We start from the raw sequence: 15530 nt of genomic DNA on the forward strand, positions 1-15530 counted from the left end.
ATCTTAGAACCATAAAGAAAGCATAAATACATTAAAAATTTCAACAATACATAATTATTGAATGGCAACAATAAAATGGTACAGTGTATAAATGAAGCATAACCCCTCCTCAAAGGACTTCAAATCTACAAAGGAGTATCTATGATTTATTTTTAAAGGTTAAATTTGGAGTGTAATAAAGAATTATAATATTCCTAATTTACCTCTATATAATTATTCAAAAATGATAGATCACTTACAAATTTTAAAATCTACTTTAAAATCATATCCTCTCATCTATTCAATTGTCATTGGAGGACAACTCTCAGTAATATAATGTTTTATTTCTTAATTGAATATATGTATTTAAATATACATGCACATGTTTTATATATATATACACACATATTTTATTTATGTATATTTTAGACACATATATATTTTTCACACTCGTGTGTGTATGTGTAAAATATTTATATTTATGTATTTTTTAATAGAGGTAATATTTCTCTTGCAATGAAACTGCTTCTGCTTGATTTCTTTTTATTTTTTTGAGGAAGATTGGCCCCGAGCCAACATCTGTTCCAATCTTCCCCTTTTTTCCTTTTTATTTCTCCCCAAAGCCCCAGTAGATAGTTGTATGTCATAGTTGTACATCCTTCTAGTTGCTCTATGTGGGACGCCACCTCAGTATGTCTTGATGAGCTGTGAGTAGATCTGTGCCTAGGATCCGAACCGGCGAATCCCACGCTGCCAAAGTGGAGTGCATGAACTTCACGACGACGCCACGAGGTCAGCCCTTAATGATTGTTTTTTAGTCTCCTCTGGAAGCCTGTATATTCACTCAGAGTTGAAGAAATGGAAAATAAAATAGGATTATTAATAGTTGATTACATCTTTTACATTTTGGCCTTTCTGATTCTTATTTAAACCACTCACAAACAAAAAGACCTAAAACAAGTAAGCTATAAAACAAATTTATCTGTATTACTTTGTCAGTCTATTATTTTCAATATATTTTGGGGAAATTTTATTTTAGGATATGCCGGAGGCAGATTTCTAAGATGATTCATACCCTTGTATAATCTCCTCCCCTTGAGTGTGGGAAGGACTATGACAGGCTATCACTCCAATGGTTAGATTACTTTACGTGGCAAAATTTGTAATAATTTATGCCACAATAGAAAAAGAATACAGAATACAAAGAAAAGGAATAGAGGGATTTAGAAATATATTAGGAGATTTGTAAAATAAAAATATATTTTTAAGGAAAATAAACAGAAAAAGTTGAAGCATAAGGTACCTGGTGTCAGGTTTCCTACCTTTTGTCCTGAAGTTCCCAAGCCGAAAGTCCTATATCTTAGTGGTTGTCCACTAACCTGATAAATCATGAAGATTTTAAGTGAAAGATTAATTTTGTACATTTATACTGTGTCATATCTATTTAGGCCATAAAATTGTTTTTATATGCACTTACCCATCTTTATTTATTATTTATATGTTTAATCTTTGTACATGACTAATACAGAAAGAATGAGTTAAATTTGGAGTATTGTCCATGATATAAGTAGATTTGAATTTGTTTTTATTATATGGTCATAAGCACAGTTAAGTTTTTTTGTACCATCATAGGTAGATCCTGGCAAAAATATGATGTATAAGATAGGTTAAAACTTTAAGCATCTAGCAGCCCTAAGATCTTGAAATTTATAAGTAGTACCAAAATATATCTGACCATAATATAGACCCTGAATACATAAAAAAAGTAAACTTTTAGGATCTTATGGTATCGCCAGTGATATGAATTAAGAGAGTTAAGTGCTTACAGCTTCGTCATTCGTGTATCAAGTGAATGTTAATCCTATAAAAACAGGAAATAACCTGTAATCGTGAATTTTCTGTGTCAACTTATTAGACTATAGTCCCCAAATTATTCAATCCAACACTATTCTAGGTGTTGCTGTGAAGATATTTTGTAGCTATGATTAAAGTCATACTGAGTTGACTTTAAGTAAAGGAGATGATCCTAAATAATCTGAGTGGGCTTGATTCAGTCAAGTTAAAAGCTTTATGAGCAAGAATTGAGATTTCTCTAAAAAAGAATTTGGCTATAGTCTTCAGCTGTAACTCTTGCCTGGCAGCTCCAGGCTGCCCTTCCTGACGGCCTGTCCTATAAAGTTCAACTTGCTCAGCCAGCCAACACGATTTTGTAAACCAATTCCTTGCAATAAGTCTCTTCATAGATATATTCTGCTGGTTCTGCTTCTCTGATGGAACATTGACTCATACAAAACCTCTCCGCTTTGCAAACTTACAATGGCAAAGGAAACTCTCATGGATATAAAACCATTAGGTGGATATTTTTATTTGTTTTAACATCATCAAAGGCATGACATTTAAGCAACTAAGCAAACAAAAATCCTATCAGGCAAACACATCTGCCATAGAGCAACTGAAAATTAGCAGCCCCAACAATTCATTCTTGACTTTAATAAATAAAAATTAAGATAATATCTCTATATCTTTATAATAATTGTTCAAAATAAATAGTGCTTAATAAATGTTCTATGTGTATATGATGATTGCTGAGTTAATTTTCAGTTTGAATTATGCATATGCATAACTTACATGCATTTTTTACTTTGAATTATGCAGATACATGATGTGCATGCATGATATTGTGCAACAACAACAAAAAGCTAAGAGGAGCTTCTGAGATAGTGTGTACTCTCTTCTGAGGGCAAGCTTTAAATGACATTGAAGTCATATCACCAGGATTCAATCATTTCTGACAATCCCTTCAGCAGCAAGGATTACAGGCTGACATCTCATTATTGAAGGACTGAAACATGAATACTTTGTTCTACACTGATGACCAGGAGATACTGAAAGCCATACAGTTATGAGGCCATATCTCTAAAGAATAAACTCTAAAAATACTATGAAGAATAATAATGGGAAAGAAATATTAATTAAAGCTATACAATTATATATATCATAATATTTTATATTCATTTTACTTTTTTATTAAAAAAGACTTGTGGTTATCAGTTGTTAATCCTGTTTACACAATAAAATTGTGTATTTTTAGAATTTGTATTCCTCTGACTCTCAAATTTCCTAAGAATTTAAATGGCAGAAAAATCATAAAAATGAGAGACAGGGCCAGCCCTATGGCTTGGCGGTTGAGTGCGCGCGCTCCGCTGCTGGCAGCCCGGGTTTGGATCCCGGGCGTGCACTGACCCACTGCTTCTCCGGCCATGCTGAGGCCGCGTCCCACATACAGCAACTAGAAGAATGTGCAACTATGACATACAACTATCTACTGGGGCTTTGGGGAAAATAAAGGAGGAGGATTGGCAATAGATGTTAGCTCAGAGCTGGTCTTCCTCAGCAAAAAGAGGAGGATTAGCACAGATGTTAGCTCAGGGCTGGTCCTCCTCACAAAAAAAAAAAAAGAGAGAAAGAACAGAATAAAATTTATTTTAAAATTAAAGATTAATTGTATAATCTTTCTGGGAACTGAAAATATACTCATTCTTCTCTCCGGTTTTTTCTTATGTAATATGGAATGAAGTTGAAGATGCAGAATAATTGCATGTTCAATGAAGGGAGTAAATTTGAACACAACATCAGAAGAAGAGTAGCAGAAGAGAGTGAAAATATTGTGGTTATTTTATAAATAATATTTATAAGGTGTTACAGACTGAATGTTTACATTCCTCCCAAATTCATATGTTGAAGCCCTAACTTCCCTATGTGATGGTATTAGAAAGCGAGGTCTTTGGGAGATACTAGGTTTAGATGAGGTCATGGGGGTGGGGTCCTCAGCACGGGATTAGTGCCCTTATAAACAGACAACAGAGAGCTTGCTCTCCCTCTCTCTGCCATGTGAAGACACAAAAGGAAACCGCTATCTGCAAGCCACGGCCTCACCCAAGATGCATTCTATTATAGCAGTCCAAACTAAGACAATAGGTGTTGTAAGTGTTTAAGCAAGTGCAAGGGATTTGGTACCCCAAGTGCAAGGGAAAATTAGCCTGCACCATAGGACCAATTTTAATATTTCATCCAATCTACAGCGTTGTCGTCAGTGTTGAAAAACCTCATTTGTCCAGGAATTAAGGATAAATATTCTCAATTTCATTAAATGAATTAAACTTTCAGTTATTGAAAATGTGTTTGACTATTAAAAGATAGCATTGGAAAATTACCAGCTATTGCTTTACCTTTTAACAAAGAATAAAATAATAAAACTAACATGGAACAGAGAGACACTCCCAGTCCACATAAAACCTCTGGGTGCATTTGTCCGTCATTTGCAGATCTGTTATAGAGAGTGATGGGAAAAGCTATATTTAGTTATTTTCCTCATTGATAGATGTTAACTTGGAACAAACATTGCTCTTAAAATGGGCCACATGTATTTTCTGACTAATTAAATAAAAGTACAGAAACATTACATGTTTCTCTTAACTCCGTCTACAATTTATATAATATTTAACAACATTTTCTTAAAATTAAAACAATAATAGCAAATGAATCCCAAGAAAATAGAGTGGATAGAACTAGAAATAAGATTTGTTGGCAAAGGATTTGTGTGAAAAGGTATTATAGATTTATTATAATTTTAAAAAGTGCTAATGAATTTTCCTAATTTCACTTCCTCCAAATATTTTTAGGCTTTGCTTTCTATGTAACCTTATATAATATTTTATTTCGAAAGGTTATCTGAAATAATTTCTTCAAATATCACAGTAAAGTCATATGGTCACAGGGTTAATCATTTTAAACTATATTTATTCACTTTTTGCAGAAACCAAAAGAAAGTTACTTCCTACACTGACAAAAATAAAACTGATTTATTGATTCTCTTGCACTTATTTCTTCTCTTTTGCTGGTAATAAATCACAAATAAGACCATATTTATGTACATACAGACATATATGTAAGGATATAATGTTTTGAGTACAGTTTGAAACGAATATATATTTTGATATTGATACAAGGAAACAGCGTCATCTTGATTTTCAATAATTCAGGAGTCAGTATTTTAGAACAATCACACATTTCCCATGTATATTCAAAATTAAGATCACATGATTACTATCAGAAAATCTTAAAGTGATTAAAATGCAAGCAGCACAACTGATTAAATTACATAGGAAGAAATCAACAGAATAAAAACTATATTCTAACTTAAATAAAAGTTTCTGAACAGAAAGGGAAACTTTTCTATGAAGAATGAAAACCATCGTCAAGTTAAAGAAGCATATAATGCAACCTGATTCAGACCTTACTTGAGCGGACTGATTTTCTGAAGCACCATTAAAGGGCAGGGGCAGAGAGACATTTCTATACACGTAGATAACTTGCCTCTCTTCCCCAGAACTTCTCCAGTGCGTGGCCAGAGCTGGTTACCTTAAAAAGCAACATGACCAAGCGTGTCACCGGAAGAGTGACTTCATCTACGTTTTCTCTGTGGCCTCTGAGTGCAATGTAGTAATTCCCAGCTGATACCCATCTTTAAGGAATATGTAATTCTATATAAAAAACCAGTATCCTAGTTAAAGTGTGTTTAATAGTGACAATTCCACATTACATTAATTACCTAGCTTCTCTGAAAAAACTCACTGTAAGGGACACTAAGTTTTTCTTATCATAGTCAATGAATCAGGAAAAGAACAAGTTATCATGATAGCTCTGATGAACCTCAAGTCCAGGAAGATAAAAGGCTAAAGAGTTTTAATGATTTAAGGAATTGGTTGCTCCAAATGTTTAGAGGTACAAAGGTTAAGCAGGCATCTGAGGACAGATCCAGACTGAGACAAATGAATGTGATGAACCAGAAGGAAGTTTTTCTCGCCCGGGGTACTTCTCTACAAGGCAGTTTACTTGTCCCCATGCCTTGGGTAATTTCAAAGCTGGTGGTCCCAAAATCACATTTTGAGAGACAGTGCTGTAAGGACACTTTTTCTTTTCTTTCATTTCATCTTCCTCAAGGTATGGTGACTATGAAATTTAAATTTGTGCTTAAGAATATATCCCATTTTAGATCCATAGCTATAGCATAGTTGAAATTACAGATGTTAAATCAAGATTGACAAAACTGTCTAGTGCACTTTCCCCCTTCTCTCCTTCATGTTATAAACTTTGCTTCTCCTTTTAACTGAGTTTTCCACACCTACTGTTACTATATCCTACTTTCTCCTTTATAACCCCGCAGTATCTTCCAATCCCACTTTCTAAAGCTTCTGTTTTATAAAACACCAGTGAATTCCCAATCGCCATATCTGATGGTTTCCCTTAATCCATAATCATTTTGACATCTGCATAATTTGACACTCTCTTGAAATGTTCATCTTACAAATGAGTTTTCCAAGGTAACTACAGTGTTTTATGAAAAGCTTGGTTAAAAAAAAAAATCTCTGGTGATCAAATTAGTGTGGGCTGGGACGCAAAAAATTGAACAGTTCTTTCTCTTGTGGTTTCTCAGAATCTTTCATATTAGTAATGCACCGTGCCAACTTCCAAGAGAAAAAATTCAGCATCTGCATTCTTTACATTACTTTGACTCTGTAACCTGCTGTTAAAACTCTTAGAAGTGGTGTTCTGTATCAAATGCTTTAAGAATACTGCTCAATGCTATCATGATTGTCTAAATATTTTTTTAAAACTCTTTCTGTGACCTTCGCTCTTGCTCCCAAGCTTTCTCTACAAACTTAAATATCCTAGAGCTTGTTTTTCTTCATGGCTTTAGTAGTTAAGGTATAATTACTAATTCCTAAAACATTGTCTTTATCGATTGTTTGAAGGCTATTGTTACATTTTAATTGTTGTATCTTCGTTGCAATATACTTCAACATGCCCATCACCAAAATAATCATTTTTTTCTCCAAAATCAATTACCTCAATTAAATCTTTCAATTCTAAAAATAGTAATAATCTAACACTATCAATGGTAAAACTATTATTTCATTTAAATTTTTTAAAGTGTTATAGTTCAAGTTTAAAAGTAGAGAATATGATAGACATCCACTATATTAATTTTTAGCCAAATTTATCTCAGTCTTTCGTTTACAAAAACTGAAATATTGAATAGATAGCAAAAACCATTTTCTCCGTCATTCGATTCCCCTTGCTGAATTATATTTCTTAAGCTTGTCATCCTTTTCAATGGAGCCTATATAGTCTTATGTGAAATACCACTTATATATGACCCATATAACAGTATATAGTCTTTGTAACTTTCTTTTCTTGTCTGACTTTATTTACTTCAGTTATATATGCCAGCCTATATGATCTATGTTATTTATTTATTTATTTTGTGAGGAAGATCAGCCCTGAGCTAATATCATTGCCAATCCTCCTTTTTTTGCTGAGGAAGATTGGCCCTGGGCTAACATCCGTGCCCGTCTTCCTCTACTTTATATGTGGGACGCTGCCACAGCATGGCTTGAGAAGTGGTGCATAGGTTCATGCCCAGGATCCAAACCTGCAAACCGTAGGCTGCCAAAGCAGAATGCATGAACGTAACAACTACACCACTGGGCCGGCCCCTCTACTTTATTTATTTTAATTGCTATGCAGTTTTGGATTTACTGAGATTTTCTGATCCATTCTTTTAATGATAAATACTTGGATTATTTTCCAATTTTCCCTATTAGAACTTTTCACCCACTTTTTATATTTTCACTCTCACCCTGGGCTTTAGAACATTGTGATGTCATTTATCTCTTCTGAAATTTGTATAATGGATTTTAATTCTATTCATTTAATCCCTGTGATACATTATTATTCCATTGTTTAAGGTACTCAACATACATTTAGATTTATTTTATATCTCCAACTTTATTAGTCTTCTTTCTGTCCTATATATGAAACTTCCTATGTGAGAGCACTTTCCTACTTCCAAAAGTTCCTTCTGCTCTTTCCATTTGTTAATTTCCTTGTTTTAAAAAAAATGCTGGTGGGGCTGGCCCTGTGACATAATGGCTAAGTTTGACACACTCCACTTTGGCAGCCCAGGTTCCTGGGTTTGGATCCTGGGCGTGGACCTACACCACTTGTCAGCCATGCTGTGGCAGTGACTCACATATCAAGTGGAGGAGGATTGGCCCAGATGTTAGCTCAGGGCTAATCTTCCTCAGCAAAAAAAAAAAAAAAAAAAAAGCTGGTTATAGAATTCTACCTAGTTCTCCCCCACCCCTGCCAGCCAGTAGAAGATAATACTCCTCTATCTTCTTCCTTTCAATGTTGATATTTCAAAATCAACTACTAACCCCAACTATGGCTCTTTTAACTACAATCTTTTTTCCCTGGATGATTTTAAGATTTTCTTTCTATTTCATCTGGCAGGGCTTTGTAGTTTCACTATGTTGTGCCTACTGTGGGTATCTTTTTATTTTTAAACACTTTATTGTGATACAATGGACATGCCATATATGGAACTTTGATATGTTTTAACAAATGCCTATACCTGTGAAACTATCAATACAATATGAATAATGAACATTTAGATCTCCAACAAAAGTTGCCCTTGTTCCTATCACCCTGCCCCCTCATGTGCCCAGACAGTCACCAATTTGCTTTCTACAGTGAGTTTGCATTTTCTAGAATTTTATATTACTTGAATCATACAGAATGTACTCTTCTTATTTTGAATCTTTGTCTCAGCTCACTCTTTTTTTAAATCCTGATTTAATATCGATTATCTGTTCATCTGTTGATGGGCATTTGAATTTTTTCTAGTTTTTGGCTATCACAAATAAAGCTTCTATGAATATATGTGTATAAGTCTTTGTATGGATATATGATTCTGTATCTCTTGGTCAAACATCTGGGAATAGAATAGATGAGTCATTTGATAGATGTATATTTAACTTTAAAAAAACCAAACCTGCCAAATGGTTTTCTTAAGTGGTTGTATCATCTTACGTTCCCAGCAGCAATGCCTGAGCGTTCTATTTCATTCACATCCTCACCAAAACTTGGTATGGTCAGTTTTTAAGTTTTGTACATTTTAATAGGTAAATAGAATTTACCTATTAGAAACTAATAGGTAATACCTAAAGAAACTGCTCACTTAGCATAATGGACTCTAGTTCTATCCATTTCGTTGCAAATGGCAAGATTTCATTCCTTTTTATAGCCTAGTAATATTCCATTGTATATATATACCACATCTTCTTTATCCATCCATCTAGTGATGGATGCTTAGGCTGCTTCTGTATCTTGGCTATTGTAAAGAATGCAGCAGTGAACATAAGGTTGTATATATCTCTTCAAATTAGTGCTTTCATTTTCTTCAGATAAATACCCAGAGAAATAAGTCAGAAGGAGAAAAACAAATACTGTATGCTTTCACTTACATGTGGAATATAAAAAACAAAACAAATTAACCAAAAAAACAAAACAGACACAGACTCATACATACTGGAAACAAACTAGTGGTTACTAGAGGGGGGAAGAGTTAGGGGGTCGGTGAAATAGGTGAAGGAGATTAAGAGGTATAACCCACCAGTTACAAAATAAATCAGTCATGGGATGTAATGTACAGCAGAGGGAAAATAGTCAAAGCATTGTAATAACATTACATGATGGCTAGAAATCATAGTGATCGTTTCGTAATGTATATAAAGATCGAATCACTATGATATACACGTGAAACATGGGATATTGTATGTCAATTATATTTTAATAAAAAAAAAAGAAATTGCTCAGCTCTGGATAATTATTGCTTTTCTGAGAACTATTCCCACATTATAAGGATGGTCCTTTAACAGCCATGTCTGTACCACATGTCATTAGGTACCTGAACATAGTTGATTGATATAAGGTCTAAACTTCCTCAAAGTTAGAAAATCTATACCTAGGCTTCGTGGTCTTTCTAGCCTATTGGAATCATCGTCTATTTATTTCAGCTCCAATTATCCCCAAACTCTATGTTTTATTGTTCAATATCCCAAAGTCTTGAGATAGAAGAAAATTGGTTTCATATGAATTGCCTTCTCTAAATAACAGAAAATCAGTGTTCAAGGGGAGAAAAGATTGAAGTAATGATCTAAACTGAAGTCTAGATGGTAGGAAAAAGCAAGAGAATTCCTTGGTTTCTAGACCTTTGCTACATACTGTTCGGACTGTGAACTGCAGAGAGTATCAATTGGAAGCTCATTGGAAACGTAGACTCTAGGTCCTAGGCAGACTTACAGAAAGGGAAGCAATTTAACCAGACTTCCTGGTAATTTGTATGCACAATAAAATTTGAAAAGCACTACTCTGAAGCACATCAGTCCTTAATTTTAGTCTATATCTGAGTTCTGGATCCATCCCTGCCTTTGCATTCCACGAACCAACTCTATAAACTTATAATCATCATTCCTCTACATTTAAGCCAGAATTTGTATTTTTTTACTTATAAACAAAAGTACTATACATATAATAAATGCCCCCCTTTTTTGTTGCGTAAGCTAGTTTCGGTGGATTTTTATTACTTATAATCATAACAGACCTTAGTAATTCAGTTGCTCAAATAAAATTTCCATTAACACTGCAGCACAAACCTTGAAGTCTGGAAGTAATTACTGTAAATATCAGTGATGATGACAGATGTTACATATTAGGTTTGACTTACAGTCATCTTTGGATTAATTTTATTATTTTGATCCATACTTGGGCATTTCACGTTAATGTGGATTATCCAAAACAAGCTGAGTTTCATTTTTTTGAAGGATCCACATAAAATTAATGCACAGTTTTTGTCAAAATGGCATTTTACCAGGCCAGGTAGCTATAATTATACATTTTCTTGTCCTGGAAATCAATAGGCAGAAAGGTTACTGCTATAAGAGAAAAATAAACTACTAAATCTTGAAATAAAAGAGTAACTAGCAATAAATGATTCTGAAACCTACCTGAATTGGATTAGGAGACATCAGAGATCTCATAAAGAAAATAAAGTATTTTTGAGTGCATTGAATTACCCTTCAATAATTCAAGTAGGAAAAATCTAAGATGAACAGCAGTATCTATAAAAATGGGAGCCTACTACTTTTGCATAGTAAAGTTCTTAGAGCTCTACATGAAGGTATGTTTTGTGACAGAAAAAAAAATAAAGTTAGCCAAATTTACATAATTCCATATCATCGAAAATTTTGCCATATCAATTCCTTATGATTTGCACAATTTTATTTGTTAGTTTGATCTTTTTAAGGGAGGTAAAAAAGGTGCATTGACAACATCTTTTACATTATGATCAAAATCTTGGTTTAAAGTGAGTTTTATAGTTTGTTCTAGAAAAACAACACTAAGCTGAAAAAAAAGTCAACTTGCAGTGTATTGTTCTTCTTCTAGGATTTATAGGAACCAGCAAGATTACACTTTAATAAGACATAGCCCACTTACTTATAACTTTAAACAATCTGTTACATATATATGTATAGATATGTATATATATTAATTATATGTATATTAATATATATAAAGAGAAGAAAGCAGATAAAAATAACATACAACTGGAAATATTTCTAAGTTACATTCTAGAAATCATTGGTTTTTGGTGTCAGAACAATGGGTTAGTGTAAGGTAGTAGAATTCTAGAAAGCATGTCCTTGAAGTGCTGGTTCTCAAAACTCAAGTTGTGAAATTAAAAAAAATAACCCATAAAAAAGAACACCAAATTAATAGAATAAATGGTATTTGAGTAATTGTTTGTTTTCCATATTGCAGAATATTAATCTTATCCGCATCTTCAGATGATGTAGAAAAATTAATTCTAGGTGCTTGTGGTCTCAGTGTGAAAGATAAGACAATATAGGAGAATACCCTCATGATTTGGGGAAAGGTAGGTTTGTGGCATTGGCAATAACCATCAGAAAATGTTTGACTTTGATGATCTGCTTTATTACATGTCTGTTTTGACACTCTTAACATTTTACCTTACCTTTATTATTTTCTCCTGTCAATGGTCTTCGGGTTTGACTGGCTTTATTTTTCTAATTTCTGGAGGTGGATGATTAGATCATTGATTTTTATATTTCTTCTTTCGAAAATATTTAAGCCTTAAATTTATCTTTAAATACAGAATTAGTCATATATCCCCCTCTGATTTTGATGTTAGTATTTTCATTTGTGTTTAGTTCAAAAAAATTTTTTAATCTATATCACCATTTTTCTTGACCCATGTTCTACTTAGGCATTTTCTTTCTTTTTTTTTTTTAAAGCATTTTTTTTTTTTTTTTGAGGAAGTTTGGCCCTGAGCTAACATCTGTTGCCAGTCTTTCTCCTTTTTTCTCCCCAAAGCCCCAGTAGATAGTTGTGTGTCATAGTTGTGCATCCTTCTACTGGCTGTATGTGGGACGCCACCTCAGCATGGCTTGATGAGTGGTGAGTAAGTCTGCGCCCACAATCCAAACCTGTGCACCCCGGGCTGCCGCAGCAGAAGGCATGAACTTAACTGCTACGCCACCAGGCCAGCCTGGCATTTTGTTTCTTAATTTAAAACATTTAGACATATTTTTATTTTCTTTTTGTTATTGATTTCTAGATTAATGTTACAGCAATATGAGATTATGTACTATATTTTAACGCTTTAAAATTTGTGGAGGCTTTCTTTTTGGCCCACCATGTAATCAGTTTCCATAAATGTTCTCTGTCTGTTTGAAAAAAATATACAATCTAAAGTTTTGGGGGCCAGTACTTTATATTTTCTCATTAGGTCAACATTTTAAAATTATGTTGTTGAAATCTTATGCACTCTTACATTTTGTCTGTTTAATTTTTCATTTAACAAGAGAATATATATTAAAAATTGTCCACTTTGGTTGTAGATTTGTCTTAATTTTGTTTCCCATTAGGACTTTAATGTGTTTATTAGGTGTCTGCCAGGTGTCAGGGACTTTGTTTTTTTTTAAACTGCTATTTTGACATAAAGATATACGTTTTCATATTTCCTCTTTCCTCAAGTGATTTTTAGAAAATAATCCCATAAAAACAATACATATATAATTATATTTTGGAGCTTATAACATATAGAAATATAATATATCTGACAATAACAGCACAAAAGTGGGAACCAAGCTGTACGGGAATAAGGAAATGTGAATCTACCGGAAAAATGAAGAGAATCAGAAATGGTAAATAAGGTTAACATAAAAACATTATAAATACTTTCTCTCCTTTTTTCTCTTACCATCTTCAGAAGGCATAAGATATTATAAAGTAATAAACATAGTGTATGTTGGGTTTGTAACATAAGTAAGCTCAATGTGTATAACAATAATACTACATGAAAGAGAAGGATGGAACAGAGCTGTGTAGTAGAAAAGTATCTATATATCCCTGAAACCATGTTATTATAAATCTGGGTTGACTTTGATAAGCTAAGATATATATAGTAAGCAATAGAGCTAAAGCTAAAATATTTCAAAAAATAAATCTAAAAACACTTAAAGAATTAAAATGTTACAGTAGAAAACAGACACTAAATAAAAAATAGGGTACTAAAAGAGTAACAGAGAAACAAACAAACAATGTGTAGTAAACTAAAAGCAAAATAGGAGATGTTAAGATAACCATATCAATAATAATATTAAAAGTGAGTGGATTGAATGATTTAAAAAAAAAAAGGCAACATTTATCTATTGGAAAATGCACATCCAAATCTATAATGTCTACAGGATAAACAAGTTGAAAGTAAAAGAATGGAAGAAACATATGATGCACAATGCAGTCATAAAAGAACTGTAATGGCTATGTTAATGTTATGCAAAATAAACTATAAATCAAACAAAATGTTATTAAAGATACAGAAGGACATCTCATAATGATAAATGGGTTAATCTATCATCAAAATTTAGCAATTATAAACATGCATGCACCTAAAAATGGAACACCAAAATACATGAAGTAAAAACTAACAGTTTTAAAGGGAGAGGTAGACAATTCAACAATAATAATTACGGGCATAAATACACCGCTTTTAATAATTGATAGAACAACTAGACAGAACATCACTAAGGAAATAAAAGACTTGAATAACACTCTAAATAAGCTACACATAGCATAAGTCTATAGAATGCCCCACCAAACTATGGCAGAACATGCATTCTTCTCAGATGCACAGGTAACAGTCATATAGAATATATGATAAACAATTCTTAATAAATTAAGCTTTGTTTTTTTTTTTTTTTTGGCTAAAGAAGATTCACCCTGCACTAACATCTGTTCCCAATGTTCCTCTTTTTGCTTGAGATTTGCCCTGAGCTAACATCTGTGCCAGTCTTCCTCTATTTTGTATGTGGGTCACTGCCACAGCATGGCTGCCAACAAGTGGTATAGGTCCACACCTGAGAACTGAACCTGGGCTGCAGAAGCGGAGCACACCAAACTTAACCACTAGGCCGTGGGGCACGCCCCCTAAGCAATTTTAAAATGTACAAGTTGATAAATTTTGACAATTATACACGTTATAAATTCATATGAAATCTCAAGGAACTCCAAATAGCCAAAACAATCTTGGAAAAGAAAAATAAAGTTGTTGGTCTCACATTTCCCGATTTTAAAACTTACTACAAAGCTACGATAATCAAAACAATGTAGTACTGGCAAAAAGAGAGACATATAGACTGTGGCAGAGGATAGGGAGCCCAGAAATAAAGCCTCACATACATGGTCAAACAATGTTTGACAACAGTGCCAAGATCAGTCAGTGGAGAAAGAAGAGTCTCTTCAACATTTGGTGTTGGGAAACTGGATATCTCCATGCAAAAGAATGAAGTTGAACTCTTACCTTACATCATACACAAAACTTAACTGAAAATGGATCCAGATCTAAACAGAAGAGCTAAAACTATAAAACTCATACAAGAAAACATAGGGGAAAAGCTTCATGTCATTGCATTTGTCAATAGTTTCTTGGATATGTTACCAAAAGCACAGGAAATAAACAAAAAAATAGATAAGTTGATAATAAACAAAAAAATAGATAAGGACTTCATTAAAATTGAAAACTTTTGTGCATCAAAGGACACTATCAAGAGAGTGAAAAGGCAACCCAAAGAATGAGAGAAAATATTTGCAAATCCTATATCTAGTAAGGGGTTAACATCCAGAATATATTAACTAACTCCTACAATACAACAACAAACTAACAACTTGATTTAAAAAAATGGGCCAAGGATAATCTCTTCAAAAAATGATGCTGGAACAATTAGACATCTACATGTGAAAAAATGAATCCAGACACAAACCTTACACTCTTCACAAAAATTAATTCAAAATGAATCATAGGCCTAAAAGTAAAATACAAAACTATAAAACTACTAGAAGATAATAGAGGAGAAAATCTAGATGACCTTCGGTATGGTGATGCCTTTTCAGATACAACACTAAAGACATGATCCATGAAAGAAATAATTGATAAGCTGAACTTCATTAAAATTAAAGACTCTGCTCTGTGAAAGACAATACCCAGAAAATTACAAGATAAGCCACAGGCTGGGAGAAAATATTTGTAAAAGAAACATCTGATAAACTAGTGTTATCCAAAATAT

At 33.2% G+C, this 15530-nt stretch overlaps 1 protein-coding gene across 25 annotated transcripts in view; it reads right to left on the reverse strand.

Moving 5' to 3' along the window:
- Nucleotides 1-302: 302 nt before the first annotated feature.
- The window catches only part of LOC147913319 (uncharacterized), a 128349-nt gene continuing 113121 nt past the window's right edge, over nucleotides 303-15530 (reverse strand). For 23 of the 25 annotated variants that reach the window (XR_015548814.1, XR_015548812.1, XR_015548795.1 and 20 more), the window contains 2 exons: nucleotides 1302-1358; nucleotides 303-822 (listed from right to left, as the gene is read on the reverse strand). Coding sequence is in view for 3 of the 25 variants with exons in the window: in XM_087418322.1 (XP_087274448.1) it covers nucleotides 1340-1358 (19 nt within the window). In the remaining 22 variants the exon portion in view is untranslated. Of the gene's footprint in view, nucleotides 823-1301; nucleotides 1359-3022; nucleotides 4307-15530 lie in introns of those variants that run through there. The other 2 variants (XM_087418323.1, XM_087418319.1) reach the window with 2 other exon arrangements.

This window comes from Ceratotherium simum, chromosome 28 (genome assembly GCF_057802395.1).
Source record: "Ceratotherium simum simum isolate JZ-2026a chromosome 28, ASM5780239v1, whole genome shotgun sequence".
Lineage (NCBI taxonomy): Eukaryota > Metazoa > Chordata > Mammalia > Perissodactyla > Rhinocerotidae > Ceratotherium > Ceratotherium simum.